General features: G+C 37.7%; 1 protein-coding gene across 12 annotated transcripts in view; it reads left to right on the top strand.

Annotated features, from left to right (window-relative positions):
* Positions 1-18,514, top strand: part of SLC9A9 (solute carrier family 9 member A9) — a 236,140-nt gene that overhangs the window by 88,746 nt on the left and 128,880 nt on the right. For all 12 annotated transcript variants that reach the window (XR_013955266.1, XR_013955267.1, XM_080605349.1 and 9 more), the window contains one exon: positions 6,115-6,203. Coding sequence is in view for 10 of the 12 variants with exons in the window: in XM_080605349.1 (XP_080461475.1) it covers positions 6,115-6,203 (89 nt within the window). In the remaining 2 variants the exon portion in view is untranslated. The remainder of the gene's footprint in view (positions 1-6,114; positions 6,204-18,514) is intronic.

Here is an 18,514-nt window from a genome sequence, read left to right as displayed (position 1 = left end):
TCCATGCAGTAACAAGGGAGAGGGCATAGCTTGGCTTCTAGGTTAAAAGGAAAGAAACTTCTTCAGCTCTCTTAAGCTACAGTTTTGCCACTCCTAGAAGGAAAAGATGAAATTTGGGTCTAATTAGGAAAGCAGGCTCTTCATGCTTAGGAAGATGGCATTTGCACCACAGTGCAGAGACAGATGACAACCGGGAAAGTTTGACACTAATTACTAACCCATTACTTGTCTGCAGGAAATCAGAGATGGTCCTGCATGACCTTTGTGGTATTCTAAGACAGAGAATGTCAGGAATGAATCCTGTACTTCCGAGGATGTTCTAGACATCCTTTGCTGAAATAAATGCTAAATCCAATACTCTATGCAGTTTTAGTTAAACCATTCACCTTTGCAACAGTGTCACTTGACCAGACTATGGACATACTTCAGGCTCTGCTTTGGTCTGGCTAACATGGTGCTGCTGTAGGTACACCCTTTTAAAACAGTAAGCGAAGAGGAGAAAGACATTTGCTGTTGAAGTACCTATTCTAGCACAGCATGAGGCTGAGACTGATGATCAGTTGCATAAAATCAGACTAGTAACTCTTAGCTGAGGGTAAGTATCCATGTTAATTTGCGGTATTATTGCTAGTCAATAGTGTTAGGATAAACAGAAAAAACACTCCTAGCATGTCTAGAATAAAACCTGGCATGTCTCACCACGTTGAAGTTCAGGTCTCACTTGAAGTAGACAGGGGCAGTATCAAAGCTAATTTCTCAAATGAGGACCTAAAAATTTCCCTCAGCTCTGTCTTTTGTTTTTTTCTGTCATTCCAACATAAAATCAACCTAAGAATTACAAAGATGAGAGTTCCATGAGAAAAGAACCAACTCTGGTTCTGCGTTGGTGTAGGTTTAAGAAAATGATTAGCCACACTTCTTATCCATGGTGAAAACAGACTGAATAGGGTTGATGTTGCTATTTGGTTTATAGCCTTATTACTTTGATGAAGAAGACAGTGTCTCATTTCCTGTCACTCACAGATTCAGTCTGCACTGGTGTTGTGGTTTAACCCGGTCAGCAGCTAAACACCACACAGCCGTTTGCTCACCTTCCCCCCTCCCTCTCTGGGATGGGGGAGAGAAACGGGACAGTGAAGCCTGTGAGTTCAGATAAAGACAGTTTATTAAGACAGGAAAATAATAATAATAATAATAATGATAATAGTACTACTAATAATAATGTGTACAAAACAGTGATGCACAATGCAATTGCTCACCACCAGCTGACCGATGCCCAGCTTATCCCCGAGCAGCCGGCCCCCCACCCCGGCCAGCCACCCCTATATATTGTTTAGCATGACGTCAGATGGTATGGAATACCCCTTTGGCCAGTTTGGGTCAGCTGTCCTGGGTCTGTCCCCTCCCAGCTCCTGCTGCACCCCCAGCCTGCTCGCTGGCAGGACAGAGCGAGAAGCCGAAAAGTCCTTGGCTTGGTGTAAGCACTGCTCTGCAACAATTAAAACATCAGCATGTTATCAGCGCTCTTCTCATCCTAATCCAAAACATAGCACCCCACCAGCTACTAGGAGGAAAATTAACTCTATCCTAACTGAAACCAGGACAACTGGTATATGCCCAGTGGGCTCTGTGGAGATATTCTGACATAATTCCATGAATTCCATTCCATTCTGACAATATTCCATGTTGTTTGATTTAAACAAGTTCTCTATTTTCCAGTTCTCACTTTCCTCTTTTCCCACATTTCACCCTTTGATGCAAGATTGGGTCATCTGTTGTACTGTGGCATATGCAGCATACTGGGCATCCCTACATCCCTGAAGCTCTGGAATGCTTCAAAGTTGGGGTGAAATCCAGTCAGTCTGCCTTTTTGAAAGAAGTTCTACATTCTACAAAGGAGTAATTTACTCCTTTGTTTCCCCAGAAGTTAGAGTGTTGTTTTATTTGTATATTTTTTTTCTAAATTCTTACTTTTACCATTAAAAGACCTGACAACTGGAGACACAATCTAAGTTTTTTCTCTCTGATTAGCAAGTTCTGAAGTTTAAATTGTAGCCAGTCACTTTGGTTTTCATTAAAAGCACCCACTAGACATGCTGCCCTTCTCTGACAAAGTACAGATTTTTTTCCCATTTTAGCAGAAGATATTGGAAAATGAGGGTATATATCCTTTTGCCTATTTGTGAAATGATTGAAGGATGTTTATCCTCTTTTGCTCACAATACAGAAATTATTTTAAGATTAGTATGTATGCATTAATTTTTATAGTGTCATGTTAATGTTCACAGCATCAGCAAAATACTTTTAAAGATATAAGTTACTCCTTTGTCCTTCCTATATTATCTAGTTTTTATCCTATCAAGGATTTCAACAAGTATGCAGCAAAACTAACAGTAAGTTCTCTAATTACATTAACAATTAACAAGTTATTTTTCTGTTACATAGGAAACAAAAAATCAAGTAAAATGGTAGGCTTTTATACCTAATGAAACCTTTTCAAAAATATTAAGCTTCAGCTGAAACTTCACTAGTGACTATCAACGTTGTATTGTTAAGTTTCTCGTTCTTATATCAAGTGAAAATTTTCAGTAACTTTATCTATAGAGAGACAAGCAGCTATATTGCACTCAACAGCTGATTACCCATTTAATCTCTAAACTTTTCCTGTTCACATTGTGTTCAGCAATTGTAGTACTAAGTCTCTCAGCAATAGCTAACTTTGCCACTTAAAAATTGAAATAATGAAACAATACTGAAAAAGTGAGCTAATCTACAGCACCCTGAAATTACAGCTTTGATTGCTAAAGACTGGTAAAAGGGACTGTCTCACTTTATCTGCCTCACTGCACCTAAATAAGTTCTGTTTACAGTTCCAGAATTATCACGTTTATTCTTATCTATTTCTCTGTGAAAAAAAAGCAAAAATTTAACAACCTAATTTATATGCCATATTGTATTTTACAACCCAGCTAATGTCAAAATTCAGCTTTAATAGTCTTAGAAAGAAATCCATACTTCATCCCATTTTTTCCTTCTACCTAAAAAGTTCCATATTTGCCTGTTTAGGCGCTGCTCTCCTCTTTCTTAAGTAGTTGCATTAGCATGTAATTGGTCGTTAGTCTTAAGTAATCATTTTTAAGGAAATGCATTACAATTTTCTGCAAGCTTTTTAATGAAGCATTCATTTTGAAAGACATAGCTGGTACATATTAAGCCTCCAATTGTAGCGATTGAAATATTCCACCTCATTCCCTGGGAAACAGGGTTTCTGGTTTCTACACTTGCATAATTACACGGTTCAGATCATTTATTCCTATTGTAAAATCAGATTTAAGCCATTTTATTCCTTATGTCACTCAGTTCTCTTGCTACCAATAATTAACAGTTTCTTAGCAGTCAAAAAGCATTGTATAATCATAGTTGAATTTACTAGTCAATTTAAAAATGCAAGACTTGGCATGACGATGATTCATGTAGAAGAAAGTAAATCACAAACTCTTATCTCCATTCCGATTACTGAGCCTGGAGCTAGTGACACTTAGCAACATTACTGATTAGGTATGGTTTTTTTAACTCAGATGTCATTGTTTGAGCATCCCATTACATATTTTAATGCCTTGAGAAATAATAAACTCTCCAGATTACTTCTTCACAATAAAATACAGTTACCAAGAAAAAAGACATATTTAGAAGAACAATTATGCCTCAATAAAAACATGAACTTCCTGGAACATATTTAGTCAGTGACAATCTCACCACTACCCATATTATTTACTGCAAAGAAAAGCCTTAGTGCAGTTAGAAAAAATATATATATCAATATATATTGTGGATGCTCCATCCCTGGAGTTTAAGACCAGGTTGGATGAGGCCCTGGCATCCCTGCCCATGGGAGGGGGAGTGGAACTAGATGGTCTTTAAGGTCCCTTCCAACCCGATCCATTCTATGATTCTATGATCAAAACAGGCACAAGAAAATAAATATTATAAAACAAAGACAGCAGTTAAAGCTCAGTGGAATATGTATTGGCTGCAGAGCCTGTGTTCTGTAGGAAAAGGACCGGTAAATAAATAAAGGACCTAGAAGCAAAGAAAATGTCTAAGCTGCTTTGTGGGAGAGAAAAATATATATATATATATTTGCTTTCTCATTTTTTTCACTTATTCCTTGTGCTAAATACATATCAGTGTTTTGTTCCTCCATACTTTTATTTCCATCAAGGGCATATTAATGCCAGGCCTTAGTTCTTCCCAGAAACAAGAGAGGCTTGCAAATACAGACAGTTGGATCTTGTTGGACAGCACTTCCATGGTTAGCAATCCAAAGAGAGTCAGAAACTTGAGAAAGATGTGGTAAGGTAGTAATGGCAAAGTGGTATGTATTGGTGTGCTTTTCCCCTGCACACATAGTCCCACAAGTGAAATAGTTTTAGCATTATCTAAATTTTTACTTTTTCATGTTTCCTTATCTCTGCTTTGCTTTAAGGGAGGAGGAGATTTCACCCAGAGAGCCACAGAGGCCCTCTTGCTAAAATTCAAACACTTGGAGGTTTGGATAAGACTGTTAAAGGACCTGTCAAGGCACCAGCACTTTCACCTGCTGCTTGTTCAGAACATTACTACCCTTCGTCCCCTGTGACTGTGTTAAGCTTGGCCTGCTTCTTTTAATCCTTTTGAAGTAGCAGATTGTTTTATGTCAGTTTTGCTGTACTGAAGCCTGCAGCACTGTAGATTTTGTACCCCTTACTGAGCTCCTTCCGGCTGGTCTTCATAAATTCAGGAGAGTCACCGTCTTGGAGAAGCTGAGAGAAGCCTTTCCCAGTTTCAAGTCCAGGCCTGAAGGCACAGAACTGATTATTTTCCCAATTCTGAGAATTGGGAAGCCTTTTGCTTCCAGTAGAATTGATGTATATGATTCAGTTCATGATAGTTTAACCCAATGAAAGCCTAGAAAGCTGTTACACAGTCACATTGCAATGATGAATATCGCCCAACCCTGGGCTGGTATATTTGTGCTTGCTTTGATGCCTCAATGAGTTTTGTAGAATTCGCTAATGTTATTTCAGTACACGTCAGCAGCCTATGAGCTAAAAATTACCTAACAAGTCGCAGAGCAGTCCAGGAGGAATCAGAACTGTAATGCCAATCAGGGCATGTTGTACATCTTAGACAGGAGGCAGCAAGTGGAAGGGCTGAAAGGTATAAGAACTAAAGCATCGTGGGATGAATGGCAGAAAACTGCCTGTCTGTGAGCCCTGGAGATCACAGGCATGCTGTGACCACACTGCAAGCTGGCTTTGTACAGAACCAGGGGATGCTGAGGAGGTGTGTGTCTAGAAACCCAGCAGAACTTGTTTACTCTTCATGCTTCAGGAAATGTGGGTGGAGGTTTTCAGGGAAATGATGATTGGAATGGACATGAACAAGCCCTGAGCTGTTGTGTAAGTAACTATCAATGTAAATATGCCCGGAGTTTAAGAAAAACACAGAGCTTTCTTCTTCGTGAGCATTTGCATGTGATCACTGGTGGACACTTTTATTTTCTATTTTCTTTCTGTGTCAGTTTCTTCTGCTTGGTCTACGTCCAGAGCTGACAGCAAATTGCAGTTACAATCATATCAGCTACTCTAATTACAATATGGCATTGCAGTGATGTTACTCAGCGGTTCTAGTGAGTTAGAGGCAGGGTCAGGTCTGGGGAGAAAGTATTTAAAAATGAGAAATTATTTTTTTCCTTTCCTATTCAGTCTCTGCCAAAATTTTCATATAGTCTGAAGTCCTTCATATCACAATTATTTTAGTCCTGCCTAATTGTCAGGTTATGGTCAGATGTTAGCACATATTAATTCAAACAAATTATACTATGCTCCCGGGCCAAAGGCACAGCAGTAGAAATGTTATGAATGCCTGACGCCAGCTAGAAGATTCAAGACCTTTATGGTTTTTAGCAAAGAAAAACTTCTAGTTTATTTGAAAGATGCTCTTATGAAACATATCTTACAGTTCTTTTGTTACCAAATGCTTTTAACAGTCTAATTAGCTTTTTCATGCAGCCCTTTGAAAGACCTAGGAAAGAAAATAGAAGCAGCTAACTGTCTTTTCTTTGGATTGCAGGTATTGTTGCAGTCCTTTTCTGTGGAGTCACGCAGGCCCACTATACCTACAACAATCTGTCATCAGATTCCAGGATGAGAACTAAACAGGTAGGGCATGGAAATAACTGACTTTATGTCTTCAACTGGTACAAGGAATAGACAGACATACTGGAACATAGCTGGATGGGATTCCATTAATGTAAATGAAAAGGCCCATGACTTCATTAGGGGGAAGATGAGATTTTGCCAGGAAAACAGTAACAATTCTCTGGCCAAACAAAAAATGTGTTCTTCCCAAGAGACCCAAAATGTCAATCACGGAGATGAAGAGTAAGGAGATAATAGTTTACAGCAGTTTCCATACAAAAATGCTGCATGGTTAAAGAAATCCAAGAGCTCTGGTAAACAGGAAAGAAGTGGTCTGAGAAAGTAGACCCATATGGACTTTTAGAAGGGGACTGTAGAAACAGTCCAGACTGTCCAGCCCCCACACTTGAGCAATGACATCATTTTATTTCTATCTCATTAAAAATCTGATATAATTATAGAGATTGTGAAAATTTTCCGTTTTGTTATTTAAAGTTTAGAGATGAGAAATTACATGAGCTGCTTTTAGTCCAAACAGGTGAGTAGTATAATTGTAATTATTTTGAAAAACTTGGGGCTGTTCTCAGTACAGGAGATATTGCATTGCAATGTTGAAAATATTTTCCAGCACAAGGAATAATATTAGACTACCTTGTCACTACCTAGCTCCTGAGACAAGTCATTTAAATGCTGTTTTCTTCCCTTTTAATGTTGACTCGTATGTCCCAAGAACCCCAGGTTATAGAAAATCTATCTCTTAGAACAAAATGGAAACATATGCTCCAAGGTTACAATTTTCATGATGCAATCTGGTACCCTTCTCAGCAGTTCCTCTGTTGTAAGCATTAGAAATTTTATGCAGAAAATTTCATCTCTTCTTGCACATCTCAATTTAATCAAAAATCCAATATTCTATAACAAACAGTTTGATAGAAAAAATACTGGCCACAGTATCAGTTCAACTGTCAGACTCTCACAGATTTTAAATCAGAAAATGTTTCTGGTTCGTACTTCCAGAATGAAATGTTAGCTAGCAAACAGGGTAAGTCTTCTCAATTGCATTTCTTCATACCTGCAGAAGCTGTTGATACTTCGAGAAAATATTCCAGCAGAAGACAGTAACTTTCCCTGGTGACTGTATTTTAAGACAATAGCATAGCATTTATATCTACTACAGATTTTTTTTTATTTTGCAGATATACTGAATTCTATGTGCTATTACTGCCCTTGCGTATAATTGTTGAAATTTGAATACAAGGCTTTTTCAGAGATTCATCTGCATGATTTAGTGATACATAGCTAGAAAGAGATAGATGGCAAGGAAATTCCAATTACATATGAATATTTTCAACAACAGAATTAGCATTTAGTTTAAATGCATAATGGTTTTGTTCATGTTCATGCTTTTATTCCTTCACATTCAGCAGTTCAAAACAAAACAGTGAAAATAAACTGAATCTACACTTGAACACACAGAAAAAGAATTGTGTTTCTCTAAGAACCTATGAGTTTTATGCACCCTTTCAATTCTGTTTTTCTCTTCCCCCATAAACTCTTAATCCTCAGCCTCCCTTACAATATTACTGTTCAAAAATTGTTGTCAAATTCCTCTGTATTCTTCTAATTTATTTTCTAATCCATAGATCACCCGTTCATATGTAGCTGTTTCGGTGAGATCTGCACTGTCATTTTCTTTCTCTCCCCCCAAGAATTACCTTGAAGAAAATTTACTAAGCCACACACTCAGCACTGTCACAATCATGTATGTCTTTAGTGCATTATAAATGGACATTGTTGCTCAGACAGATGGCCTCGCTCCCAATTTAAATCATTTTTATTGCTCATTACTGGCCGAAATCACAGGCTTTTCAGTTCATTTACAGAATTATTCCAGGGCACTCTGTCTCTTTTGTTACAATATGACAGGCCTTTCAGTAAGGATTGGTGAGCTGTAATGCACACTGACAAGACAGTGAGTTAAGGCTGGAGCTAAAACTAACGAAGAACATGGAAATCAGATTTAAAACTGTAAATCTGACTGTGAAATTGTGTTAGTTGTCTTTAAACAAATGTTTTTTCTCCTTTATTTTGCATAATCTTCTTTACATTTTCTACTGGCTGTTAGCATTTCATATCTTGATGGTAAAATTCGCTATACAATGACAGTGGTGGTGTTTCTGGCCATATTGCTGAGTCCTACATTTCTCATAATACCTCATCATTTGGTCTAAAAGAACACACAAATAAAAAGAGACTGGTATGATTTTCTTCAGATGTTGATATAAAATTAAAGCCTATTTAAAACCTTAAATTCGCATTTAAGAACCTCTATTAAGAATGGCTGCTGAAAGATGCTGTATAATTATTAGTCCCCATGTATCCTTTATTATCCAGTCAATCGCTGATTAACATTCCGTAAAAGAGAAGTATTACATTTTAAGGATCTGAAACTTACAGACTCTGAAACTACAAAGTAACATAAATCGTGTCACAAACAATGGATTATTTTAATGCTGTCATAAGAAAAGATGACAAAGATTTAGTGAAAATACAGACTTGAGAGAGTTTTCATTCATACAAAAGTCCCAAGTCTCACTAAGTATTCAGACAAATTCTATGTGTTTTTATAGCTTGTTTTTAGTGTGAATGATGTTTTATGGCAGTATTTTTAAGTCATCATCATTGACCTGATTATGGTCACAGTGATTTTAACATTAAAATTGACACTGCCTTCCATGGCAACAAGATTAGGTCAAACAGAGTGTTCCTGAGTTGGATGCATATAAAGTTTAATTTATCCAGTATATCTTCAGTGAAGGAGAAGACGAAACTGCTAGGACCTTATCAAAAGATATTTGATTCTGTGCAGCTTTCACTAGAATTATTTACAGCTGCAAGTATAACCTCACGTTATGCTGCAGGCAAACAACAGCTGCTTCTAAATCTTGGGACATTATGGACCATATTTTGAATTAGGTTCTTCAGATGTACAGTTGTATTTGGTTGATTTGCTCAGCTACAAGTAAGTCAGCGGCTGGGCAGGATGTTGCTAGATAAAGAGAAATTACTGGCTTGTTGAAAGTGGGCAGACTGTATCTCTATACATCAGCTCTAGAAAGGGATGCATGGACAATACTGTATTTTCTGCATGAAAAGAAGACATTCATCACTATTTTTTTTGTCTCTGCCCTCCCTCAGTTTCACTCAAATACCAAACTAAGACCAGCCCAGTTTCCTATTGATGGATTATTAAAAGAAGCTTCTAACTTTCTCTAACAGCTATAACTGTTATCCAACATAGTTGTGAGTTACATCATCTAGTTATTTTCCTTTAATTCCTGGGAACAGTCACAATGAAGAGAGAGTAATACCTCTCTTTGGGTAAGTGTACAAGGGTTTGGAGAACTCTGCTTTCAGACCAAATGCTGTGCCAGCAAGGTATATAGATTCTGAAAAGGGAATTCTGAAACACATCTCTGGTGGAAGCAGAGAAAGGGAACTACTGAAAGGCACAGCAAAGCATGTCCAGCCTGCAAAGGGGTATGTTACATACTGCCCTGCCTGTCTCCAGTCATTCCACCAGTCTAAAAGTTGTTTACATAGTGACCTCTGAAATACTTGTGTCTAACAAGTTCGTGAGGGCTGCTTTCTGAAATTAAGTGTAAGGGGCTCTCTTACCACATTACTAGTTAAACAATTACTCACATTTTTTCCTGATCCTGAGAGCAAACCCATTAGGGAACACCTACCTTATAGAGAAAAGTTTCTGGCCTGATTGTTCAGCTGTGCTGGGAGTGCAGTATGTACAAGATGTCGTGTTAAGATTTCAGTGGCCCTTCACCTCCAAGGTTGAGAACAGGGTAAAAGTAAAACAAAAGAACTCAGCGCTGCATAACTTCTGAGTAACTTTACTGAAGCACGTAGCATTACTAGGACTGCTTGAGCAAACTAACTTATTCTGAAGGATTGAAAATTCAGACTGGGATCTTAGATCTTTGATCATTGATGGATACTGATTGATTCAAATTTTAATCTCACAATAAGGCAGATATGATTATCTCTGATTATGGAAAGTCATCACCTTACAGAGAGGTAGTTAGTATCTTCTGGAAAACTCTTGAAAATACAATCAGTTCTTAAAACTGGTTTAGCTCATGACATAGCTATACATTTTTCGTCAAGGAAACAGGGTAGGGATTAATCATCTAATATCTATATCATAAGTTGAGCTCTATTGCAAAAGCTGTTGGGTGTAAAAGGGTTGTGTTTATAAGCATATTATTTCATTTAATGCTTATTAACCATACCGATTGAAGAAGACTGATGAAAGTCACAAGTATATATATTTATATTTAATTCATCAAAAACAAAATCATTATAGAGACTGGACCCTGATATGTCACTGAATAGCTTTGATATAGATTTTAGACTTTGCTGTTCCATCCATAGTTATAGACTGACTTCTGAAGCAAACTGGAACACATCTGAACACATCTGAACAGCAGGATATAACTTAAAAAGTGAATTACCACAATGGTGATATCCAGACCTACCAGACAGGGGAAAAAAGTCAGTGAGTCAAAGGAGTGTTTCCTGAATACCATCAGATTGATTAGTGAAATTAATGTTCTAGGACTAAAGGCAAAGAGGTAGCTAAAGTCAGCTTTTAGCTCCCTATATCCAAATGAAGCACCATCACTGTGATCTAGGTGTTTTACTGCATTTCTACTGGCTTAAATATCTCTATAAACAAGTTACACAAAAGCAGACCTACACTCAGTTTAAACAACAAATCTCCTCTCTTTAGATACAGAGGAGATTTCTACAGGATTCTTCCCTCAGCTTTCTTTTCCTAAGAAAAGAAATAATCTACTGCAAATTCTGCTCCAGTAGCAGAATGCTTTCTCCTGAGCTTGTAATTGTTAAAAGCACGTGCCAGGACTGCAGCTTCTGTTTTTATCTTCCCATGAGAGAAGAGGAACAGCTGAGTAGAGATGGCTATGTGCTACTACTGCCCAACTGTGTCAATCTGCTGTTTGTGAGGCATCCCACTCATGACACCTTGCACCTGTTGTGCATTTGGGAGAAGCAGCCCTCTCAAATCAGAGGGACCAACAGCACAAAACGAAATGGGTTTAGTGCTCCTTATCTTAAAGCCTCCACAGTCACACAGGACAAGTATGGGCCCTCTGGTTTTGGTCCTGCTATTTGTATGAGTCCTTAAGAGGTAAAACATTTAGAGCTATGCATACTTGTAAAGCATACAGCCTATATTAATTTAGCTCTGGTTAATGACAACTATTTTCTGTTATCAGACGTTGGATTGTTTATAGATAATTAGTTTACGCTTCTAGGAAGAAAAGGCCACAAAAATGTCAGGATATAATGGCTCTTACAATCCAGTCTCTTGACTTTTAAAAAACTCGAGAGCATTTCAAAACCAAGGAAAACCCTACTTGTAGCAAAATGTCTTTGATAATTAGCAAAGGAGCAACCACCACAAAACATAATTCTCATCCTTTTCAAATGAACAGCCTAATTGGCAGCTGCTGTTGTGATTTGTTCAGGAACTCTACTTAGGAAGAAATGGCCTTTAAGGCACTGAGAGGTCAGGTGTCTCCACGTAAATGACTGGCAGAGAGAAAGACGGAAAGAAAATAAAGTTATCTTTGAAACAAGACTACCACCAGTACCAGATTCTAATCAGTCCCTGCCTAAGTGCTCTGCAGGAGGAAGCTGTTTACCCAGCATCCCACAATCACTGCACCTGCAGGAAATTTTCTTACTAGGCTATTTTTTCATTAGCTTCTCAGATATACAGTACCAATGAAATACAGTACCGGCTGAAGTAAGATGACGTGCTTGATGGTTAATACTGTGAGAGTAAAATGGAAATTCTGTCTAACTAATAGACGAAACTCAGGTCTGGCACTCTCAGACAAAAAGAGATCCTTGCCTAAAGGAGCCAATAAAGTGCAAGTTCCTATTGAGCATTAAACAGGTTGCATGCATAAAGCACTTTCTTCCATTTAAGTGGAGACCAAGCATAAAAGTCAGGTCTGATGGACATTTTCCCTTCTGCCCCATGGTTTATTTTCTGCAGCTGAACAACAACAACAATAACAACAAAAGCTAATTTCCAGCTTCTTTGAACCCATTCAAGTCCAGACTCAACAGCAATAAAGACTGGGGCTTCAGCCAGTGCTGCTCAGGAAAGAGTCCAGGTGACCAAGCTACAGAGGTCAGTACAGTCTGAAGAAGCACCAAATTATGATAACAAGAATGAGAAAATTAAATGCTATCTTGGGAAGATTTATTCCTATTGGAATAGTATTAGTATAGTTTTATCATTGTTTTAGCCAATTTTGCTTAAATTAAAAACTTTGGAAATGTTATCTTAGGGAGGAAAAAAAAGTCTTATTTTCTTATATATTTCACCCAGATTCTGGGTTCGGGGAGGGGGGTTGTTTGGGGGTTTTGCTTTTTTTGAGACAGGACCTATAGAAAAGCCTCCATTTTGCAACTATTCAAAATGATCAGGAGGAAAGCAATATTCTCTCTGCTCCCTTGTCTAAGATTTAGCTAACACTCAGATGCTGAAATCATGGCAGAAGATTGTACTGGGTCCCTAGATTTCTCTAACTTCAGGGTATTTTCTGTCTTCTTATAGAAATGTCCCTGTCACTTGTCCTTCTGAGAGAGGAAAATTATACAAACATGAAAAGGTTGCAAACATACAGAAGGAAAGAGGGAGGGAGGGAGGAAGGAAGGACGGACGTGGCTTATGCTGCGTTTAGCACATGGCTGATAAGAGTAGATATGTGAAATTGTTTAGAAATTTCTGCTAATTTTGGGACAGCTAACATATGGAAAACAAGACAAGTCACAGTTTTAGACCCTGCTAAAAGTCCAAAAGCTCACATATCTTTAGGTATTAGCTATCCTTACAGCTTTAGCCTGGCACCGTGGTGAGAAGCAACCCCTCGTTGTAGCCACTCGCTCCTGTCCCACCCTTTCTCTTACAATGTCCAGGTTTACCTCCCGAGGCACTGAGCTCCAGCTGCACCACCAGCACAGTGTGCACTTAGCAGTGCCTGCCTGAGCTGGACCTTCGTGTGCATCTCTAAAGTCAGTGGGTCTGTTACAAACAGGCTGCCCTAGTTTCTAAATTGCCTTCTTATCTCTAATTGAATATGCACCACATGCTTAGTGCTTGTAATAATTATTACCTTTAAAATGGACTGGAATTGACAGGAAGTGTACAATTAATTTCAGTTTTCTACAGAGTTATTTTCTGTGTTTAGCAGAAAAAGCTGAAGATGGGAAGTGTGCCAGATGCATTGTTTGACCAGATGTACCATAAGATCTTATGGAACCCTGTAGAATTGTATAATGTTATAAAGAAAGCTAAAGCTGCTTACTATGTGGGTTTAACAAGAAGAATCATAACAACACAAGAAAATCGTGATTTCTGTAAAAGGAATTATACTACCATGTCTTTCAATCTGAATTTCTCAGCAAAATCCCCCATTATCTGACTGATGTTCCTGATTACTTAACATGCTAAAAGAATGTTAATCTGCACTCTCCTCACATGCAGCTCCCCTTAAATTTATGTGGAGATGTTTTAATTGTTTTCTCTCTTTTACCTGTGTGCTACGTGATGGTTGGTAAGCAGACAGGAAACATTGCTACAAGATGATAACATTTATAACTATAGTATATCGCTAATTAAATGCTTAAAAAAAAAAAAAAACTTTTTCAAAGGAAGAGATCAGACACATTGCTATCCTAGCCATAATACTGAAAATACTCAGTGTCCACATACAGTAATCCTGTCCGTATATCCAATTCTACACTCTATTCTTTAATCTGTTTTTTTCTCCGGTTTTGCATACCAGTTTACGTGTTTCCTCAACTGAGAATGTGCAGATTCACCCTGGCTTCATTAGTTTCTATCAAGCATGTGTCCCTTTGTTATCAGCATTTTTTTAAGGAATAGTATCTTCCACCCACACACACCCATGAATAAAGAAAGTATTTTGGACCTATGAAAAACAAATCTTGAAAAACAAAGTAAAACAATTTTTATTCATTTTGTTTAAGCACAGGAAATGGAAAATACACACGCTCAAATGTAATTCACACCCTGAAGAAAGCCAGAACTGTAGTGAAAACAATAATTCTTACAGAGAAGCTCATCTTGTTGGAAAATGATGTCATTTTTGATGCTGGTAGGCTAAGGCAGCATAATGCCATATGCAAACTAGTTCCCAAATAGCTTCATTAAAGTTTTTACAATCTGTTTAAACATTAAACATTTTCTTTAAATATTAATATAGTCCTTTGATTGTTAAGGTTATAGTTTACTCTTTACGGCACAGTAGCAGATGCCAGCCATTAGCTAACATATACCAACTGAAATTAAAACCTACAGGCCAAATTCTCATTGGCATATAGAGGAATATATATGGGAATTCCAAGTGGAGACACATGCTGTATTTTCTTTGAAAGAGGCTCTGAAATACAAATGAGACTCTCATATGTCTAAATCTGTATGGGGGAGTCAAATTGTATGGGGCTAAGTAAGCTACTGCAGAATCAAAAAGCTGATTCATAGAGCTATGCAGGTCATGTAATTTTATTTCACATGTCTATTATTGTATCTCTCAGTCTTTTCACGAGAGGTTTGAAGAATGACCTCTGAAACATTTCTCCTTACTGTGAGTTGCTAGCACTTATCCCCAATTTTTAGGTCTGTGCCCATGCAAAGATCCAGCCTTATACCTCAGCTCTGTAAAGTGCATCTTCTAGTGTTGTGAAGAGAATTTCATCTAAGTACGTTGACCATCAGATCAGGTCTCTTCCTAATTATTGATATCTCCATGTCACTGCAGTTGTTGAATACACAGGGAGGAAAAGCAAAACAAAATCAAACTAATCCTGGCCTATGAAAATATTATTGCACCATCAACATGTAGGACTGAAACAGAGCAAAGTGTAGTTTAATATCCCATTCTTAGAGTATATATAGTTACTTTTATGTTGAATTATATTTTAGTCAATTTCTGATTTTTCTAAAAGCTGATAAATACAGCATCCCCTTAAACACTCATGATCACAACTCTTTCATCTTAGAATTTGTGACAGAGATTAAAAATAAATAAATAAAGGTAGGATTCTTCATGTAAGTATCTCTTCATTTTTCATACAGGTAAACAAATTTAATAGTTTTATGTCAAGAACTAAAGTCTTCTGACTTTAATGAGATTTGGATTATGCTATAAATGAGGAGGCTCCAAATATAATATTAATATACAAGTAAAAGTACTGAGATTCTTTCTTAAAATATAGTAATGTAATATAAAATATTGTCCTAATCGTAATGATTTTCTCTTTAATTTTCTCTTTGTCTGAAACACTGACGCTTCACATGTATTGTGTTAGGTGATTTTACTACAGGATAGTGAATTTCCTGATTATGGAATGAACCTCTGTAAAGCATCTGTTTTGTATTACTTTGTGTTGTTTATTATATATAGAATAGAATAGAATAGAATATAGAATAGAACGGAACGGAACGGAACAGTTGGAAGGGACCTACAAATACCAGAGTCCAACTGCCTGACCACCTCAGGGCTAGCCAAAGTTAAAGCATATTATTAAAGGCATTACCCAAATGCTTCTTGAGCACTGACAGGCCTGGGGCATCAACCACCTCACCAGGAAGCCTGTTCCAGTGTTTGACCACCCTCCCAGTGAAGAAGTTCTTCCTAATGTCCTGAACGTGCCCTGGCACAGCATTGTGCTGTTCCCGCGCATCCCGTCTTTGGTGGCCAATGCCTCCTTCTCCATTTCCCCTGCTCAGAAAGTTTCAGAGAGCAGTGAGATCACCTCTCAGTCTTCTTTTCTCCAAGCTAATCAAACCAAGTGTTCCCAACCTCTAAATCACAATGCAAGGGAAGCATTAAGCATATAGTTTTAAAAAGTTTTAATTTTGAGGGTATTACTAATAGGTTCCTTCCGTATAGCCCTTACACTTGCATGAGAATGTGTCAATATGTGCTTTACTGTGGGGACACTGTGTTTGGTGTAGGAATTAAGACAGGTATTTCTTGCATGGTTAGGTAGGTTACAGTGTGATTTTTATAAAGCATCAAGTGTTTTATCACAAATGTGCACTGACCTGACAGAAGGAAGTTGGCATGGTTTGGGAGCTAACAGATTTGCTCATGTTTTGGGGCTTCTCCTTCCTCTGCAAACAGCAATGACTTTGCACTGCCCAGAGAGGCTTAGGGCAGTGGGAGGCGTGAAAGAATCTGAGCTGTTTTGTAGTTTCTGGCATTACCGAGCTGCTGTTGACTAAGGTCCATTCTTGCAATCTGAAATTTATTTTGTACGTTTGCTTTTTAATTTGTATGACTCTTACATGACTGCTGGTCACTTGCCACTCTCTGTAGATCTCAGTATCAACTAAAACCCACACAAAAACCTCGGTCAAAACTTTTTCAAAATATGTAACTAACACTAAAATTCTCGCACAATGAGTTGGAATAAGAAGAAAATAAATAAATAAAAATGAGGCACTGTAACCGTCTAAACTATTTGCCAGTATCCCATTTTTTTAGTGACTGCACAGCTGTGTTTCCATTATGTGATTAATGGACTGTATACCTTCAAAAGAGACATTTGTACAAAATGGTAGCACAGTGCAAGAAATACTAAACAGCTAACTGTATCTCATCTCTTTCTCATTGTGCCATCTGCAGAAATCATCAAGGGCTAAAAAGCCCTTAGACAAAATCTTTCAAAGTAAATGTCTACATCATGACTAAAATTCATTTAAAAGTGTCCTTTCTTTTTGCAGCGTACATACCTGCTTCCATTCACCTAAAATACTGAAAATATCACGTAAGTTTGAGCATCAATTTCTTTCTCCTCTGCTTCAGTCCCACTAGTTTAGTTGGTGTGGACCACCCTTTGACTCCAGCAAACTTCAGAAGAGTTCTGGGTGTTTGATAATTCAATACAGACACTCCGCATCCTCAGAAGCACACCCTCATGTAGTGACTAATACTTTTCTTGAAAAACCACTTCTTTGTACGAGGTGCCAGATGACACTTCTCTATTCCACCCACCTCCCACTTTCGTACAGATTCATGTTAAGAGCTGTTTTAAAAATGCATCAAAGAAAGACTAGTTTTATTTATTCACTAAACATGCTATTTTTATGAAAAATAAGGAGTGGCCTGAACTCTTGGATTTAAAAGTACAGTTGAAGGTGTATCTTAGTTTAGGGATTTTAATTTCTACTTGTCTTACAGTGTTTTGTTAGTTTCTGGGATCAGTAGTGGTATTTGTGAAACAACGCCAAGGGCACTAGTAGTGACATAGTAGATCTGAAAACACCGGAATTCTTTACAATACTTTCTCCAACGGTTTCTGGTCATTTCGTATCAAGTCATTATAGCCAAATGCGGATATGTCCCACTGAAATTAATTATGATTCTATCATTTGGATTCAAGTATCAACAGGCTCCCTTTGTTTGTGTGCACACTTCGGGATCAAGATTTCACCTTTCAGACTCTGCACCCTAGCAATATCCATCTGTTGTAGCTTTTGTATTTTTGCCCTTTTAAATTTTTGTCCTGGTTGTGCTTAATCCTACCTATTTGTCTCCACCAGCTTTTACATGTACTATCGGTGTGTGAATACACACACATGCACAGAGGTACACTCTATGCTATGTAAAATGGACATATAAGCATTGCTGATAATTTCCTTTCTTTAATTTTAAGTTCATCTCCACTTACTCTTCATCTGCAATTTTTTACTTTATCTCACAGATACACATGCAGTGTGTTATACAGCTCTTCACTGTAGCCAATTATTTACTCAGACTGGAAGTACCAAGGTTGCAGCCGCTTCCAAGCTAACTTGTACTTGATGACAGCTTCCCTGTGCTTTATGCACAAGAAGGTCCTTTTTAATATGCATCGCCAGTGAGTATCTGACATTTTCTGTATTTAAGTAATTGGACCTTTCACACTTAATGTTCAAGCAAAACCCCCGCACATTCTGTGCCTCATTTATCTCAACTCCGTACAGTCTGCACTCTAGATTATATCTGTAAGCATAGGTGACTGCTAGATTAGAAAAGACATATATTCCAATACCTAGGCAAAAAACGTGACACAAAAACATAGTTGATATTCACATTTCTGTCTTTTATCTGAATGGATCATCAAATCTTAAACTGTAGCCTACATGAAGAGAGGCAGGAAAGCTGTTTAAGGATGATCCTAGAAATGAAACAAAACAAAAAAAAAAT

This window comes from Anser brachyrhynchus, assembly GCF_964034855.1.
Source record: "Anser brachyrhynchus genome assembly, chromosome: 9".
Taxonomy (NCBI): domain Eukaryota; kingdom Metazoa; phylum Chordata; class Aves; order Anseriformes; family Anatidae; genus Anser; species Anser brachyrhynchus.
Note: the sequence above shows the minus strand (reverse complement) of the source record. Positions and strands in the feature narration are given on the sequence as shown.